The 18,763-nt window shown below is 45.2% G+C and overlaps 1 protein-coding gene and 1 long non-coding RNA gene across 17 annotated transcripts in view; one reads left to right on the top strand and one right to left on the bottom strand.

Moving 5' to 3' along the window:
• cacna1g (calcium voltage-gated channel subunit alpha1 G) overlaps window positions 1-18,763 on the top strand; it is a 199,397-nt gene that overhangs the window by 45,172 nt on the left and 135,462 nt on the right. For all 16 annotated transcript variants that reach the window (XM_090212291.1, XM_036956460.2, XM_090212290.1 and 13 more), the window contains exons 4-8: window positions 791-950; window positions 3,535-3,829; window positions 9,428-9,520; window positions 10,013-10,913; window positions 11,125-11,513. In XM_090212291.1, coding sequence (XP_090068417.1) covers window positions 791-950; window positions 3,535-3,829; window positions 9,428-9,520; window positions 10,013-10,913; window positions 11,125-11,513 — 1,838 coding nt within the window. The remainder of the gene's footprint in view (window positions 1-790; window positions 951-3,534; window positions 3,830-9,427; window positions 9,521-10,012; window positions 10,914-11,124; window positions 11,514-18,763) is intronic.
• The window catches only part of LOC149974398 (uncharacterized), a 270,502-nt gene that overhangs the window by 193,598 nt on the left and 58,141 nt on the right, over window positions 1-18,763 (bottom strand). The window lies entirely within an intron of this gene.

The following is an 18,763-nucleotide window of genomic DNA, read 5'->3' as shown; positions in this document are numbered from 1 at the left end:
TCGTTTAAAGTTTGCCACAAGCCACCTGGGAGACACACCCAACATGTGGAAGAAGGTGCTCTGGTCAGATGAAACCAAAATGGAACTTTTTGGCAACAATGCAAAACGTTATGTTTGGCGTAAAAGCAACACAGCTGAACACATCATCCCCACTGTCAAACATGGTGGTGGCAGCATCATGGTTTGGGCCTGCTTTTCTTCAGCAGGGACAGGGAAGATGGTTAAAATTGATGGGAAGATGGATGGAGCCAAATACAGGACCATTCTGGAAGAAAACCTGATGGAGTCTGCAAAAGACCTGAGACTGGGATGGAGATTTGTCTTCCAACAAGACAATGATCCAAAACATAAAGCAAAATAAAAAAGCAAAAAAAAACATAAAGCAAAATATAGAGACATACCCCAAGCGACTTACAGCTGTAATCGCAGCAAAAGGTGGCGCTACAAAGTATTAACTTAAGGGGGCTGAATAATTTTGCACGCTCAATTTTTCAGTTTTTGATTTGTTAAAAAAGTTTGAAATATCCAGTAAATGTTGTTCCACTTCATGATTGTGTCCCACTTGTTGTTGATTCTTCACAAAAAAATACAGTTTTATATCTTTATGTTTGAAGCCTGAAATGTGGCAAAAGGTCGCAAAGTTCAAGGGGGCCGAATACTTTCGCAAGGCACTGTATATAAAGATGTTTGTGTGGTAATGTGTATGATACCGGACACGTGTTGATTTCTGTATACGTATGTGTCTGACAAGGTATTAAAAACAATGTGTGTGTTTGTTTGTGTGTGTTAGGTATGCGTATCCTGGTGACCCTGCTACTGGACACCCTGCCCATGCTGGGGAATGTCCTGCTGCTCTGTTTCTTTGTCTTCTTCATCTTCGGCATTGTGGGCGTGCAGCTGTGGGCGGGGCTACTGAGGAACCGCTGCTTCCTGCCTGAGAACTTCTCACTGTGAGTAGAACTGTGTATGTGCGCGCGCGCGCGTGTGTGTGTGGTGGTGGTGGTGGTTGTGGTGGGGGGATAGCGCTGAGGAGGGTGTGGGTGAGGAGGTTTTGGGTGAGAAGTGGTGAGTGGGGGGTTACGGTTAAGAAGAGGGTAGAAATGAATGGGTTTTGGTTTGATGATAATGAGGTCAGAGGCAAACGAGGTGAGTTTATTTTCTGTAGCAAATGAGCCTCTGTTACTTAATCTGTGTGCGGGCTGTTGATGCGGATTGCTTGGTTTCCAGAACGTGGGATGTTGATACACTGTAAAACCAGATCAGTTCTAGCTGCGCACACATTTTGAGGAAACCGATGACCTCACAAAAATTCCGTTAAGAAACATATAATAGCTGAAGTGAGCAGTACAACCTTCATATGAGTAATACAAATGCCGTTTTTTGGAGTAAGGTAATGCTTAAATTGAACTCCCCCACTAAGCCACGCATCCAATCATTTACCAGTGTGCCTTTGCTCTTCGATTGAATTGTAGAGTTACCACCCATGACATAAGGCCTTATACATAGACCTGAAACTCATCGTTTACAGGCCACATCAGGCCTGCAAGTCTGGCTGCAAAATTCCACAAACAGTAATCTTCCAACCAGGAGTTCTGAAAACCTGGGAAATTAGCCAGAATCTTGCAACCGTAAATGTAAATCACATTACGCTAGTTTGCAAAGTGATGTCTAATTCCTGTTGGAATCTAGCCAGCGTTAGAATATCCAACAGTTGAAATTTGTATTCAGCCGCAAACCTGCAGTCATAATGACTGCCAAGATTAAGCACAGTGGGAGGAGATGACCTAAGCCATTTAAAGTGGAACAACCATTTCAGTAACGGGTGCAACAATTCTATGATTGGATTTGTTTACAAAACTGTCATTTATCTTTGTGTAGCATCTACATGTTAATCAATCAATCATTCAATGTACATGCAAAAACACAGACATTAAAAACAATTCCAAACTATCAACCTGCAGTAGAGAATGCTGGGGAAAAAAAGTTAATTTGTTATCATATCTTTAAAAGGGTGTGACTTCTCATTTAGTTCTGAGTAAGTACCACAAAAATATTTGAAGTAATAATGACTTTTCATTGACTTTGAGTACAACTTCCTAGAAGTATTTGAGTAAATAAAATGCCTTGGGGTTGACAGTGTAGGGAAAGTTTGACCTTGGAAAAAAAGTACCGTCAGACATACTGGCCACCACCGCCATTTCCTGAGCAGCGTCATCACTCCTGTATTAATCAACGAGTAGCCATGATTATATAGACGTGATAAATGGGAAGGAGAGGATAACTAGTGAGATTAGAGAGAGACCATTACTGCCCATACACTTAGACAGCAGCGGGCTCTATAAGTAATACATGGTACATGACATTTCCACCATGGTAGTTATGATTTATGACATTTTCTCATAAAGGACCTAAATGTCCTTCTACATTATGGGTTCGTGAAGACTTTTCATTCTATTCCATTTGGACGAAACATTTCAGGTTCTCTTGAAATGTCACGCAATGTTACATTCCCGTCATTTTGTATGTCATAATAGCAGATAAAGCCATTAAAACAGACTGCAACAGCAAGGAGCTTCAATGGAAAGACATCTTTAATCATAACTTTAATTACTGCAGTTTTGCCATTGCATTAGCCACGTGACTGCGCACTATTAAATTCCATGATGGATACAAGGATTAAATCCCCTCCAACGCCAGATTGACTCGCCAGCCGAAGCTGTTGCATAACTCCATCCTAAAGTGTGAAATAGCTTAAATAGCTTAAATAAATATATATGTGTTAGCATATAAATATATAACTGGGACTGCCATAGCAGTACTAGAGGGAGGATTTGGCCCAGTAAGTAATTGAAGCTACTTGTGTGGCTAATGCATCAAAACAAACACACACACACACACACACACACACACACACGCACCGATCCAGCGTGTCACATCGCCTCCAGGCAGAGTCTGTGTTGACAGACGCACCAATTATCTATCCTCTGACGGAGATGTGCGCCATTAGAGCTAAGCCGTGGTTAACACAGACACCCAGACGAGGGACATACTGTACACGTGCACTCCCGAGTGGCGCAGCGGTCTAAGGCGCTGCATCTCAGTGCTAGAGGCATCACTACAGATCCTGATTCGTTTCCAGGCTGTATCACAACCGGCTGTGATTGGGAGTCCCATAGGGCGGCGCACAATTGGCCCAGTGTCATCCGGGTTAGGGTTTGGCCGGAGTAGGCCGTCAAAGTAAATAAAAATTTGTTCTTAACTGACTTGCCTAGTTAAATCAAGGTAAAAAAATATATATATTATGTAAATACACAGATTGCATAGGGAACAATGATGAAAACCCTAGATGGGAGAACTCCACCAACTGCTACACTAACCTTGCTATTATCCCCTCTCTCCTCTCTTCCCTCTAGTCCTCTACCTGTGGCGCTGGGGAGCTACTACCATGCAGAGAACCGTCACCAAACCCCTTCATATTCTCCATGCCTACCTACTAGAACCCTAACTGTAACACTCTCTCTCCTCTCTCGCCAGTCCTCTGTCCGTCGAGCTCGGCAACTATTACCACACGGAGAACGATGACGAGAACCCCTTCATCTGCTCCATGCCCAGGGAGAACGGCATGCGTCTGTGTTCCTCTGTGCCCACCCTGTATGAGGAGGGAGGTCTCCAGTGTCAGATGGACATGAAGTCCTACAACAGCACAGACAACACCACCTGTATCAACTGGAACCAGTACTACAGTAACTGCTCGGCGGGACACGTCAACCCCTTCAAAGGAGCCATCAACTTTGATAACATCTGCTACGCCTGGATCGCCATCTTTCAGGTGAGAAAATGGCGTGGGCGTGCCTGTGTGCATCAGTGGAGGCTGTTGACGGGAGGACGGCTCACAATGATGGCTGGAACAGAGCGAATGGATATATTTTAATAACATTCCACTCATTCCGCTTACCACAAGACCATCCTCCCCAATTAAGGCGCCACCTTCTGTGGTATACATATGGATTGTACGTACGCATATACTCATATATGTAATTGTATGGACAGCACCACAGATACATGTACAGTTGAAGTCAGAAGTTTACATACACTTAGGTTGGAGTCATTAAAACTCGTTTTTCAACCACTCCACACATTTCTTGATCACAAACTATAGTTTTGGCAAGTTGGTTAGAACATCTACTTTGTGCATGACACAAGTAATCTTTCCAACAATTGTTTACAGACAGATTATTTCACTTATAATTCACTGTGTCACAATTCCAGTGTGTCAGAAGTTTACATACACTAAGTTGACTGTGCCTTTAAACAGCTTGGAGAATTCCAGAAAATTATGTCATGGCTGCTTATTTTTGAGTCAATTGGAGGTGTATCTGTGGCTGTATTTCAAGGAACTACCTTCAATCTCAGTGCCTCTTTCCTTGACATCATGGGAAAATCTAAATAAATCAGTCAAGACCTCCACAAGTCTGTTTCATCCCTGGGAGCAATTTCCAAACGCCTGAAGGTACCACGTTCATCTGTACCAACAATAGTATGTAAGTATAAACACCGTAGGACCATGCAGCCGTCATACCGCTCAGGAAGGAGACGCGTTCTGTCTCCTAGAGATGAACGTACTTTGGTGCAAAAAGTGCAAATCAATCCCAGAACAACATCAAAGGACCTTTGTGAAGATGCTGGATAAGCGTGTGCGAGCAAGGAGGCCTACAAACCTGACTCAGTTACACCAGCTCTGTCAGGAGGAATGGGACAAAATTCACCCAACTTTCTGTGGGAAGCTTGTGGAAGGCTACCCAAAATGTTTGACCCAAGTTAAACAATTTAAAGGCAATGCTACCAAATACTAATTGAGTGTATGTGAACTTCTGACCCACTGGGAATGTGATGAAATAAAGAAAAGCTGAAATAAATCATTCTCACTACTATTATTCTGACATTTCACATTCTTAAAAAAAAGTGGGGATCCTAACTGACCAAAGACAGGGAATTTTTACTAAGTTTAAATGTCAGGAATTGCGAAGAACTTAGTTTAAATTTATTTGGCTAAGGTGTATCCAACTTCCGACTTCAACTGTATGTACATGCAGCCACATGCACACTTACACTCCGCAAAGCACAGTCAATACTGTTTACCCATAAAAACCAAGGCATTTAATGTTCCAGGATGGCAGTATTTCAGAAGTGTCTCAGGAAGATGGCGTCACTGTCTCATCTGTCTGATGCTAACTTAGTGATCAGCTGCATACGCAGAGCTTAAAGTGTCGTGGTACTTTAAATTGTTGGCACCGGGGTTAGAGACAGCTGATCTTTTGGAAATTGGTTTTACGCTACACTGTACAGTATCTTGTTCAAAAATACCTTTTAAAGCAGCATCGTCAGTGTTTTTTTTTTAATCTCTTTCTTTGTTTTGAAGTACAACAAACAGTTGACTGACCACTTGACTGGTCCCTCCTTAAGACTTTGACGTAGCTGTTGAGCTGTATCCTTCCCAGGGTTAGGTTGCATTAGGGTGTATGAGACACAGAGACCGAGAGCATAATTGGTTGTACTGCTGCTGTATCTAAGGAATAGGGATGAATAGATTAAGAGGGTCGCTATGGTGATGGAAGTGGAGTGAAGTGCACTAAATATCATTTCTGTCATTTGCTCTCTTGTCAGCCTATTCATCGTAGGGACTTTGTTCGAGTTTTAATTTGTCCCCGTGTTGTAGTTGTGTCGTTACAGACTTCACAGACATACTCCTGAATCAGAAAGATTGAGGATTTCCACGATTAGCATGAGGACCGCCGGGCCTCGACGGACCGCCCTTTGAGCCATTGAGCAGTCATTCTGACTGCAACATTCCAACAGTGTGATTAATACGTCTCATACACTGTATGCTGTCGCAAAGATAATCATCGGTTGTGTTCATACAGCAATGAAAAATATTCAGGGGTTCAATCAATTGTATTCACGGAGTGACTGTTACAACTGTGAAACAGGAAACGTGTGTTGGAACACAGTAACAGCTTCTTTTTATAGCACAAAAAATATAGATATATCCCAACCACCAAGATGCAGTGTCAAAGAGTGGAACTCAGCAAAAAGCAAAAAGCATTATAATGAATATGAGCGTTGATGTGACAGCGGTCAAAAATAGTCAGTTATCTTCAGCGCGTGCTTGTGTGTGTCTTCATGCAATGGCATCCGTTGGATTTCATTCAACAGTTGACATAAAACCTCGTAACTTTCACCGGCTTGACACACTTTGACATACCTTTGTTTGGTTGCAGTGTTTAATAGTCTCCCTGTCCCGACTTCCGTCGGAGTCGGTCCCTCTTCTTGTTCGAGCGGCATTCGGCGGTTGACGTCACCGGCCTTCTAGCCATCACCGATCCACTTTTTATTTTCCATTTGTTTTGTCTTTGTTTTTTAACACACCTGGTTTAAATTCCCCCATTACATGTTAATTATTTAACCCTCTGGTTTCCCCCATGTTTGTGTGCGTGTTTGTTTTATTGTAAGGCTGTATCTGACGGCTGGTATATTGTTGCCGGGTTTTGTTATTTACGCCCGTTTTAATTCGTGGTACCGGTATTTTTCCAGCACCATAGTATTGTGTTTATACTGGTGTTTTCTTGAATTAAATACCTTGTCCACGCATCTCGGCTCTCCTGCGCCTGACTCCTTTCTCCAGTTACCCACAGCATTGACACTCCCGTTCTCTCTTTATTGTGTCCCTGGCGTCTTGTCATTCTTCAGCACCGTTGTGCAGGTGCCTTATTTTGCGCAGAGGAAGGACCTCCCGACTCACTTTGATCACGGTGACTTGTTTTCTTGGCAAGCAACTCGGCTGCCAATGACAGTGAAGTGAGGGAATTGTCCACGGTGACATTTCTCCCCTTGCCAATTTAAGGTTCCACAATCCTCGTCACCACATTCTCCGACATTCGCTCACCTGCTGCCTGGATATTTTCCCAGATATTGAAAGCCGTTCAGCATGTACAATTGCACACGCTCTCACTGTGTAGCCTACTCCAACTAGGCCAGAGTAGACTGATAAGACTGCTTGGATTCAGTGGACTGATATACAGTAGGATACATACCATTTTAAGATTATAACTAGAATGGATCAACATAGTAGAACGTCCCGCCCTGTTCTTCATTCACAATTGCTGATTACATGATTATGCATCGTTCTCTTCCCCTCGCTCATCATCTCACCCATTCTCCCCCTTTCTCCCCCATCATACTTTATTGAATTGATTTACTCTGCTGTTTTGGCATTCCGTTTCAAGGGAAACATCAGAGTGATTATCTGCTGGGCACTGCACTTTTAACTGTCGGAAGAAGGTGTGGAGCAGGTCCTACTGTTGGGAGGAGGGGCAACATGTGGAAGTGACATGGCCTCGTAAAACTGGTTATAACTCCAGTTGTGTTTGAAATATTAATATTCTAACACCGACAGTGTGTTACAGTGCCTTGCGAAAGTATTCGGCCCCCTTGAACTTTGCGACCTTTTGCCACATTTCAGGCTTCAAACATAAAGATATAAAACTGTATTTTTTTGTGAAGAATCAACAACAAGTGGGACACAATCATGAAGTGGAACGACATTTATTGGATATTTCAAACTTTTTTAACAAATCAAAAACTGAAAAATTGGGCGTGCAAAATTATTCAGCCCCCTTACTTTCAGTGCAGCAAACTCTCTCCAGAAGTTCAGTGAGGATCTCTGAATGATCCAATGTTGACCTAAATGACTAATGATGATAAATACAATCCACCTGTGTGTAATCAAGTCTCCGTATAAATGCACATGCACAGTGATAGTCTCAGAGGTCCGTTAAAAGCGCAGAGAGCATCATGAAGAACAAGGAACACACCAGGCAGGTCCGAGATACTGTTGTGAAGAAGTTTAAAGCCGGACTTGGATACAAAAAGATTTCCCAAGCTTTAAACATCCCAAGGAGCACTGTGCAAGCGATAATATTGAAATGGAAGGAGTATCAGACCACTGCAAATCTACCAAGACCTGGCCGTCCCTCTAAACTTTCAGCTCATACAAGGAGAAGACTGATCAGAGATGCAGCCAAGAGGCCCATGATCACTCTGGATGAACTGCAGAGATCTACAGCTGAGGTGGGAGACTCTGTCCATAGGACAACAATCAGTATATTGCACAAATCTGGCCTTTATGGAAGAGTGGCAAGAAGAAAGCCATTTCTTAAAGATATCCATAAAAAGTGTCGTTTAAAGTTTGCCACAAGCCACCTGGGAGACACACCAAACATGTGGAAGAAGGTGCTCTGGTCAGATGAAACCAAAATTGAACTTTTTGGCAACAATGCAAACGTTATGTTTGGCGTAAAAGCAACACAGCTGAACACACCATCCCCACTGTCAAACATGGTGGTGGCAGCATCATGGTTTGGGCCTGCTTTTCTTCAGCAGGGACAGGGAAGATGGTTAAAATTGATGGGAAGATGGATGGAGCCAAATACAGGACCATTCTGAAAGAAAACCTGATGGAGTCTGCAAAAGACCTGAGACTGGGACGGAGATTTGTCTTCCAACAAGACAATGATCCAAAACATAAAGCAAAATCTACAATGGAATGGTTCAAAAATAAACATATCCAGGTGTTAGAATGGCCAAGTCAAAGTCCAGACCTGAATCCAATCGAGAATCTGTGGAAAGAACTGAAAACTGCTGTTCACAAATGCTCTCCATCCAACCTCACTGAGCTCGAGCTGTTTTGCAAGGAGGAATGGGAAAAAATGTCAGTCTCTCAATGTGCAAAACTGATAGAGACATACCCCAAGCGACTTACAGCTGTAATCGCAGCAAAAGGTGGCGCTACAAAGTATTAACTTAAGGGGGCTCAATAATTTTGCACGCCCAATTTTTCAGTTTTTGATTTGTTAAAAAAGTTTGAAATATCCAATAAATGTCGTTCCACTTCATGATTGTGTCCCACTTGTTGTTGATTCTTCACAAAAAAATACAGTTTTATATCTTTATGTTTGAAGCCTGAAATGTGGCAAAAGGTCGCAAAGTTCAAGGGGGCCGAATACTTTCGCAAGGCACTGTATATAGACTTATTTTGGAAAAGTCAAGGACAGAGGGGGGGGGGGGGGGCAGGACTTAAAAAATAATCATAAGCAGTCAAAATGACTGCTTTAGCGGATCCAGTGTTAACTCAATCTCAGTGGCTCTGTTCTTGAGGTGAAACTCAAACACAGAGAGAGAGAGAGAGAGAGAGAGAGAGAGTGTGTTCAGAGAGTGTTCAGTAGTTGGTGTGATGTGGATGGTGCACTAGGGAGGGGTTTGAAGTCAAAATGCCTGACCTACAGCCTTTGTTTGTGTGATATCTATGTCTTTCTGTGTGTCTGTCTCTCTCTGTCTCTTCTCTTTCTCTCCTTCCTTCTCGCGCTGATAGGTGATCACGCTGGAGGGCTGGGTGGACATCATGTACTTTGTGATGGATTCTCACTCCTTCTACAACTTCATCTACTTCATCCTCCTCATCATCGTAAGTGACCAAATAAGTGAGGAGAGTTAATTATTAGAATTAATCTATAGTCTGTGTGTGTGTGTGTGTGTGTGTGTGTGTGTGTGTGTGTGTGTGTGTGTGTGTGTGTGTGTGTCTGTAGCATAATTCAATGCAATGGCATAGCTGCTTATTCAAGCTCTTAGCAAACTCCTGACTCCTGAATGCCCTCCCAGGCCCTTACGTCTGCTTCCAGAAACAACATGCCTCAGTACACCACTCAACATCTGTTCAGTCTGAAACTCCCTTCAGCAGTACACAGCCTGGTGATACAGTACAGGAGTATTATCTCCTCAAGCACACATTCACAGAGCTGGGGGAGCTGCTTCTCAGAGGCTGGGAGGCTAGCCGCTAGCTAACCTGGGGGACTGTCTGTTATTTGTATGTTCAACTCACAGTGGATATGTAGGTGGAAAAACTCCTTAAAGTGTGTGGGTATAGACTCTGCATGTGTTTCTGGTTGCCCCTCTCCAGATTGGCTCGTTCTTCATGATCAACCTGTGTCTGGTCGTCATCGCCACCCAGTTCAGTGAGACCAAGCAGAGGGAGAGCCAGCTGATGAAGGAACAGCGCATCCGTTTCCTGTCCAACGCTAGTACCCTGGCCTCCTTCTCCGAGCCGGGTTCCTGCTACGACGAGCTGCTCAAACTCCTGGTCCATGTCATCCGCAAGGGGTGCAGGCAGGTGGCCCATGTCTGTCGGGCCTTGATGCGCCGTGCTGGGATGAACATCGCAGCCTCTCCCCCTGCCCTGGAGCGAGAGAGGGGGAGCCAGAGAAGGAGGAGGAAGGCTTCCAGACAGGGTTCTGTGGTCTCCAGAAAAGGGTCGATGTCCGTTCATCACTTGGCTCACCAACACCACCATCATCATCATCACTATCACCTAGTGAATGGGAGTGTGAGGGGGGGACTAGGGGGTAGGGGGGTGGAGGGGGTCGGGGGAGGAGGGGCAGACGTGGAGACGGGTTCACATAGCAACAACGGTGGCGCTGGACGGCTCATGTTGGGTCCTCCTCCATCGACCTCTGACCTGAACTTGGCGACCCCGACGTCACCAGCCAATCCCGCGCTGGGCATCATGTGCCACACAGACTGCCACCTGGAGCCCACCACCCCCACTACCCTCACCCCTACCCCTAGCCCCTTCTCCCTGGCACCCATCCCCATGTCCAGGGCTATGAAGAGGAACTCAGTGCCCTTTGCTGCCCCCGGACCTAAGAACTACCCCACCCTACAGCCCAGGGCACTAATGGAGTCTAGAAGTGTCAGTGTTACAGCTAGTACCATCAGTAATATAAACCTCAACCTCAATATACCACCACTAACCTTGGAGAGGGGACCACAGAGTCTGGTGAACACACACACACCCACGCCAGGTACACCATAAAACACACGCAAACCATTTGAGAGGGATATGGTGTTTCTGTCTTGTTTTAATTAAAGTCACGATGTGACTGTGATGAAAATTGGGAGAAAATGGGAACATCTATTTTTCTGAGTTACATGTTTGAAAAGGTACAATATCAACCAAGATGCTATTGTATATCTGTTTTCTCTTCCTATCGTCTTCTCCATCCCTCCCTCCAGCCCAGCTATCCAACCGTGACCTGAGTGTCATCGGAACCCTGGACCCCTCGTTCCCCTTTGACCCAGAGTCATGCCCATACTGTGCCAAGGCCCTAGCAGGGGAATCAGAGGGCACGGACGGAAACGAGAACCCCGGGGACTCAGACAGCGAGGGCATCTACGAGTTCACCCAGGACCTCCACCACAGAGACCGCAGGGACCGTCGGGACAGCCGTCAGCCCAGGAAGGGGCAGCGAAAGCTGGGTACCACGGCAGGGCGAGTGGTCCGAGCCTGGAGGCTGGTGTGTGACACCTTTAGGAAGATAGTCGACAGCAAGTACTTTGGAAGAGGGATCATGATCGCCATTCTGATTAATACACTGAGTATGGGGATTGAATACCACGAACAGGTGAGTGTGTGTGTTTTCCTTGGTACATCCTCAGGAGGATTGTATTCGTGTGTCTGTGTGTGTGTAGGTGTTACTAGGACAGGGGAAAGTTGGGATTGGAGAAGCCAAACTGCAGTCTGAAGACTATTCCCTGTGAGTGCAGTGGTTCAGACTGTGTGTAGCTGTGTGCATTGAACCGCTCCTAGCCTTTACTCAACTTCCTTCCCTGAGGCCGGAGAGGAATTCCCATTCTTCCCAATCCTCTGAGCGTTTCATGCAACTCCGGACTGCCTTGTTTACAGGAGCGTAATTGTGACCATGTGAAAGTGTAGGAGAGCGTGTGTGTCTGTGTGTGTGATTTTATGTGTGTGTGTGTGTGTGTGTGTGAAGGGTGAGGAAGGACCCCAAACATCTGAAAGAGATTGCTCTTTCTTTCTCTCTCTCTCTCTCTCTCTTTCTACTCTCTCTCTCTCTCTCTCTCCATCTCTCCCTGTCTTTCCCTCTCTCTCTCTCCTTCCCTCTCCCTCTCTCATTCGCTCTCTCACATGCCTCGTGTGCAAGCCATAGCCTGAAGGGAGCACGCCACCGGGTCTCCCGCCTAGCTCACACGCACACGCACACACACACACACACACACACACACACACACACACACACACACACACACACACACACACACAGTATTTGTAACTGTATTTCATACAGATGTGAGTATATGCGTGTGGTGTTAAAGCAGGTTTGTATTAGTGGATGGGTTGAAACACATTCTTGAGGAGGTGATTGCGTGTGCATGTGTGTGTTTGTATCTTGGCATTTATACATTATGTGTGTGTGTGTGTGTGTGTGTGTGTGTGTGTGTGTGTGTGTGTGTGTGTGTGTGTGTGTGTGTGTGTGTGTGTGTGTGTGTCTGGGGCTTTAACATGGTGCTGTCAGCTTCCCTCGCCTCCACATCCATCTATAATAGATCACAGAGAGTGTTTTATCTTGTAGAAATCCCCTTTAAACACACACTCTGGATCTCCCTAGACCCGTTAGACGCTAAGCACACCACACCAGATCCACCGGAGTATGCTTTCACCCCTTAAGCCAGTGTTTCACCCCTTAAGCCAGTGTTTCACCCCTTAAGCCAGTGTTTCACCCCTTAAGTCAGTGTTTCACCCCTTAAGCCAGTGTTTCACCCCTTAAGTCAGTGTTTCACCCCTTAAGCCAGTGTTTCACCCCTTAAGTCAGTGTTTCACCCCTTAAGTCAGTGTTTCACCCCTTAAGCCAGTGTTTCACCCCTTAAGCCAGTGTTTCACCCCTTAAGTCAGTGTTTCACCCCTTAAGTCAACTCCAGTCCTGCAGTACCCCCAACAGTTGGACCCCCTGACAAACGCACCTGGTTCGACTCATTGAGGGCTTGATGATTAGTTGACAAGTTGAATCAGGTGTGCTTGTCTGTAGCTACAGCAAAAATGTATACAGTTGGGGGTACTCGAGGACTGGAGTTGGGAAACACTGGCTCAAGTAACAAGACCTCAATATTCAACGTTGTCCAAGGGGGATAAACGTCAAATGTAAGTTAAGTTTAGGCATTCATTCCGAATGGTTAATGTAAGGGTTAAGGTTTAGGATACCTTTGCTAAAAAATAACAAATAAACTAGTGCCTAGCACTGGGGTTGCACACGTCAACTACATACGCCCATCCGCCATCTCTGTCCACAAGCCCTCAACTTGATGGTAATTGTGCACACTGTTGCCCCTAGTGGCCTGTTTTTATGGCTTCTCCCGATGTCCTGGGGATCTAGACGAACGTTGAATATCTCCTTGGATCTTGAGTGACCTGTCTGCCCTTAAGAGTCCCCCTTAAAGTTACAGTTCACTCAAAAATCAAAGTTTGTTAGGCATTGTCATATTTCAAAAGTGAACTAAAGATTCCACACTCAACGGCATTTGTTATTGAAGTGGAAATGTTCTCCGAAGAGCAGTGCCCTTCAGCAGTGGATTAGTTTGAGCTTGTTTGAGTTTATTTATTTATTCTTGCTCACAGATGAAACTGAAGAAATGCAGAATTTACATGACTAATAATTGCAAAACACTCATTTAAAATACATTTAAAACACATAATACGTGGCATAAATAGAATACAGAACAATAGAAAACATTCCAGGACATTTTTCATGATGGAAATGTAAATATTAAAATGTGATTTAAAAAAAAAAGATTGGGGGGAGAATTTTTAAGCTCTAGAATTATTATACAGTCGTGGCCAAAAGTTTTGAGAATGACACAAATATGAATTTTCACAAAGTCTGATGCCTCAGTTTGTATGATGACAATTTGCATATACTCCAGAATGTTATGAAGAGTGATCAGAGGAATTGCAATTAATTGCAAAGTCCCTCTTTGCCATGCAAATTAACTGAATCTCAAAATAACATTTCCACTGCATTTCAGCCCTGCCACGAAAAGACCAGCTGACATCATGTATCATGCATCATGGAATCATTGTTCTTCCTCTGTCAATCATGGTTACCTGCAAGGAAACACATGCCGTCATCATTGCTTTGCACAAAAAGGACTTTACATGTAAGGATATTGCTGCCAGTAAGATTGCACCTAAATTAACCATTTATCGGATCATCAAGAACTTCAAGGAGAGCGGTTCAATTGTTGTGAAGAAGGCTTCAGGGCGCCCAAGAAAGTCCAGCAAGCGCCAGGACCGTCCCCTAAAGTTGATTCAGCTGCGGCATTGGGGTACCACCAGTACAGAGCTTGCTCAGGAAGAATTTTGGAGAAGCCACTTCTCTCCAGGAAAAACATCAGGGACAGACTGATATTCTGCAAAAGGTACAAGGATTGGACTGCTGAGGACTGGGGTAAAGTCATTTTCTCTGATGAATCCCCTTTCCAATTGTTTGGGGCATCCGGAAAAAAGCTTGTCCGGAGAAGACAAGGTGAGCGCTACCATCAGTCCTGTGTCATGCCAACAGTAAAGCATCCTGAGACCATTCATGTGTGGGGTTGCTTCTCAGCCAAGAGAGTGGACTCACTCACAATTTTGCCTAAGAACACAGCCATGAATAAAGAATGGTACCAACACATACTCTGAGAGAAACTTCTCCCAACCATTCAGGAACAGTCTGGTGACGAACAATGCCTTTTCCAGCATGATGAGCACCTTGCCATAAGGCAAAGTGATAACTAAGTGGCTCGGGAAACAAAACATCAATATTTTGGGTCCATGGCCAGGAATCTCCCCAGACCTTAATCCCATTGAGAACTTGTGGTCAATCCTCAAGAGGCGGGTGCACAAACAAAAACCCACAAATTCTGACAAACTTCAAGAATTGATTATGCAAGAATGGGCTGCCATCAGTCAGGATATGGCCCAGAAGTTAATTGACAGCATGCCTGGTCGGATTGTAGAGGTCTTGAAAAAGAAGGGTCAACACTGCAAATATTGACTCTTTGCATCAACTTTTTGTAATTGTCAATAAAAGCCTTTGACACTTATGAGATGCTTGTAATTATACTTCAGCATTCCATAGGAACATCTGTCAAAATATCTAAAGACACTGAAGCAGAAAACTTTGTGGAAATTAATATTTGTGTCACTCTCAGAACGTTTGGCCACGACTGTACAGTCTGATAACAGTGGGTAGAGTGGCGTTTCTCAGGCGGTTCGTACGGGCAGTTATACAGGACAGTTCGTGGCTGTTTCTCAGGAGCCTGGTGGTGCAGTTACTTCTTTTTGGACGAAGCAGGTTATTCAGTGGATGGTCAAGAGTGGGCATGTCCTTCACCAGGTGCACTGCAGCCTGCTCTCACCTGCTCTGCAGTGACGGGAGCTGTGGTTGGACTGCTCCACCTCTGGAGATGATCCTCAAGGCTCGCCACTGCACCCTGTCTAGTTGGGCCTGCTGATTTTTACTGCATCCAACTAACAGCACTCCACCGTACTCCAGACAAGGTCTGAACAGTGTGGTATAGACTGTGACCAGCTCTTCAGTGGGTAGGCCATTTCTGGCAAGAACAGTCAGGCGTTTTGAGGCCTTCCTCACTGTGTGGCACCACTGAGGTTAGAGTCTAGATGAAAACCAAGATACTTAGTTGTTGTTACCACTTGGTACTTTCTGTCCTCCTAGGATTAGTGGTGCAGGTTGTGGATGGTCTCTAGAAAAACACATCTCAATTTGCAGACTTTTTCCCATTCAGGAGCATGTTGTTGAATGTGGCCCACTCTTCCAGCTGCTTTGCCGCCAAGCCCATGGAAATGGCCTCTTTCATGCTGGTTAATGGTATGGCTCAGGACAGTCCTACATCGTCTGCATACCTAGTGTCCAAAGTGTTACTGAAGACAACTTTTCGGGTGGACAGATATGAAACAGATATGGTGAGACGTCGCCCCCTTGTGGCACACCAGAGGTGACCTCTGCCCAAGGGTTGAGCCATTTGCCATCACCCTCTGACTTCTTCCTGTGGTGTAGCTGTAGAGCCAGGCTAGTAACCATCACCCTCTGTCTTCTACCTGTGGTGTAGCTGTGGAGCCAGGCTAGTAACCATCACCCTCTGTCTTCTTCCTGTGGTGTAGCTGCGGAGCCAGGCTAGTAACCATCACCCTCTGTCTTCTACCTGTGGTGTAGCTGTAGAGCCAGGCTAGTAACCATCACCCTCTGTCTTCTTCCTGTGGTGTAGCTGTGGAGCCAGGCTAGTAACCATCACCCTCTGTCTTCTTCCTGTGGTGTAGCTGTGGAGCCAGGCTAGTAACCATCACCCTCTGTTTTCTTCCTGTCATGTAGCTGTGGAGCCAGGCTAGTAACCATCACCCTCTGTCTTCTTCCGGTGGTGTAGCTGTGGAGCCAGGCTAGTAACCATCACCCTCTGTTTTCTTCCTGTCATGTAGCTAGGCTAGTAACCTTGGACAAAGTTCAATGTCAGACAGATGTTGCAGAAGCTTTGCGTGGTCTACCCAATCAAAGGCTTTGGACATATCAGCAATTAACACCCTCACCATTGTTAGTTTTTTGGAGAGCAGGGAAAAGTATGCAGTGCGACACAACAACAAAAAACACCAACACCAACAAACATTTCAAACATTGTTGCTCTCGAGCAGCTGCCTGGAAGCGCCAAGGATGTTGCTTACAATAAGACAGTGAAAGTTGTTTTGGGGGGAGTGTACTTTTGTAGCTGTATCGCACCCACTTCCTCAAAGTGTTGAAAAGCATTGGGGTCCGAGCCCTCTGTCTTGGGGGAATAGAGAGACTAGCCACCCAACCCACTTGGAAAAGAGTGGAAATGGAAATGACGGAGTGGGATATCTGGTAGTTTCTTAGAATACTTAACAGGGTTGCTAGGGTTGCTAAGTGGTAAGTGGTGGAAAACATGGAGGCGGGTGGTTGGAGGGAGACATGTTGGCTGGGTAAGGTTGATTAAATTGGATGAGAGGTTGGGGGCGGAGGCCCACTTCTTTTTAGTTTTGTTGTTTAAACACTGTACCAATATTTTTTGAATATTGTTCCTGTAAACCCCCCAATTATTATTTTTGTAAAATATTCAACAAAATGCTGTCACCATAAAATAGAATACCTACAGAGAGAACTTTGAGGTGTGGTTCTGAGCAAGACTTCACCGACGTCTGGTTCTCTCTTTCTCTATCCCCCCTCATAGAGTGTCTAACTACAGAAGACCACCACACAGTCTCAGCTCCTTTATGGCTGAGAACGACCTTCATGGGATGACATTGGATGTAATAGTCACGGGTGGTTGTAGGATTGGATGAGTGTAGATCAATGTTTTGCCACACCAAACTTTTCACACAGGCACACAGAAGGACAAACTCACACGCTCTTGCACACACTCAAATCAATGTTTCGTCTCTCCAAACTTTCCCAGCCTCGTCTAGAGATTAGGAATCCATGTCAGAGGAACCCAGACGAAGAATGGGAACGAGGGAGAGAAAGAAAAAAAATTTAATAACGAGGGAGCAGAGAAGAGGGAGAGGGATGGGTGGATGGGGAGAGGAGAGGAGGGAGCCGAAAGAGGAGGGAGCCGAAAACTATAAAACTCTCTCCTAAAACCTCCAGCAGTGTGTGTGTGTGTGTGTGTGTGTGTGTGTGTGTGTGTGTGTGTGTAATTGCCGTTTGATAGTGTTTGCTGAGCGACCGGGTCAGAGAACGATAGTGACCCTGTGAATCTGGATGCCTGCTCCACGCGCACACACACACATGAACACACACACGCACACCATGTGGGTCGGCTGGGGGATAAAAGGACTGAGGGAGTGTGTCCCTGCCAGAATTCCCCAGGAGTCCAAGGAGAACTTCACAGGGAAGCTGGAACATTGGAACACTCAATCAGAATGGGAGGGGGGACTCTCTTCTACTCTACCCCCTCCCCTACACACACACACACACACACACACACACACTTCATCATGCTCTATCTATTTGCAAAGGCCAATCAATATTTCTGCTGCCAGTAATTCGATTTAATGGTCTTATTAATGTTTGATTATTATGATGACTAACAGGATGGGTGCGTCTGATTCAGATGGCCTAGCTATCAATTTACCATTATGCACGGTCCCCCGCTGCTGCTGCAGCTGTGTGTGTCTGTCTTTGTGTGTGTGGTGTGGTGTGCAATAAACACAATATATAGTTCATAATGATGGTCAACACTGGGTGTCTGCATATGTGGTTTTTAACAAACACACAAAAACGGGTCAGGCAAAGAGTGATGCAATCCACTCTTGGACAACTTATTACACACTGACATACCACCCCCCCCCCCCCCCACACACACACAAACACACAGATATGTACTTATCACTCCCTGTGGTAGATACTACAGTACTTACTATATAATTCTGTGGTAGCCTGTAGTATAAGGGAAAGGGGGATACCTAGTCAGTTGAACAACTGAATGCATTCAACTGAACTGTGTCTTCCACATTTAACCCAACCCCTCTGAATCAGAGTGGTGCGGGGGGCTGCCATAAATGACATCCATGTCTTTGGCGCCCGGGGAACAGTGGGTTGGTTAACTGCCTTGCTCAGGAGCAGAACGACTGATTTATACCTTGTCAGCTCAGGGATTCAACCCAGCAACCTTTCGGTTACTGACAAAAAACCTATTCCCCCTCAGGAGACTGAAAAGATTTGGCATGGGTCCTCAGATCCTCAAAAGATTTTACACCTGCACCATCGAGAGCATGCTGACTGGTTGCACCACTGCCTGGTATGGCAACTGCTTCACCTCTGACTGCAAGGCACTTACAGAGGGTAGTGTG

This window comes from Oncorhynchus mykiss, chromosome 20 (genome assembly GCF_057628025.1).
Source record: "Oncorhynchus mykiss isolate SJ-2025 chromosome 20, ASM5762802v1, whole genome shotgun sequence".
Lineage (NCBI taxonomy): Eukaryota > Metazoa > Chordata > Actinopteri > Salmoniformes > Salmonidae > Oncorhynchus > Oncorhynchus mykiss.
The sequence above is the reverse complement of the archived record's forward strand: the minus strand, read 5'-3'. Positions and strand labels throughout refer to the sequence as shown.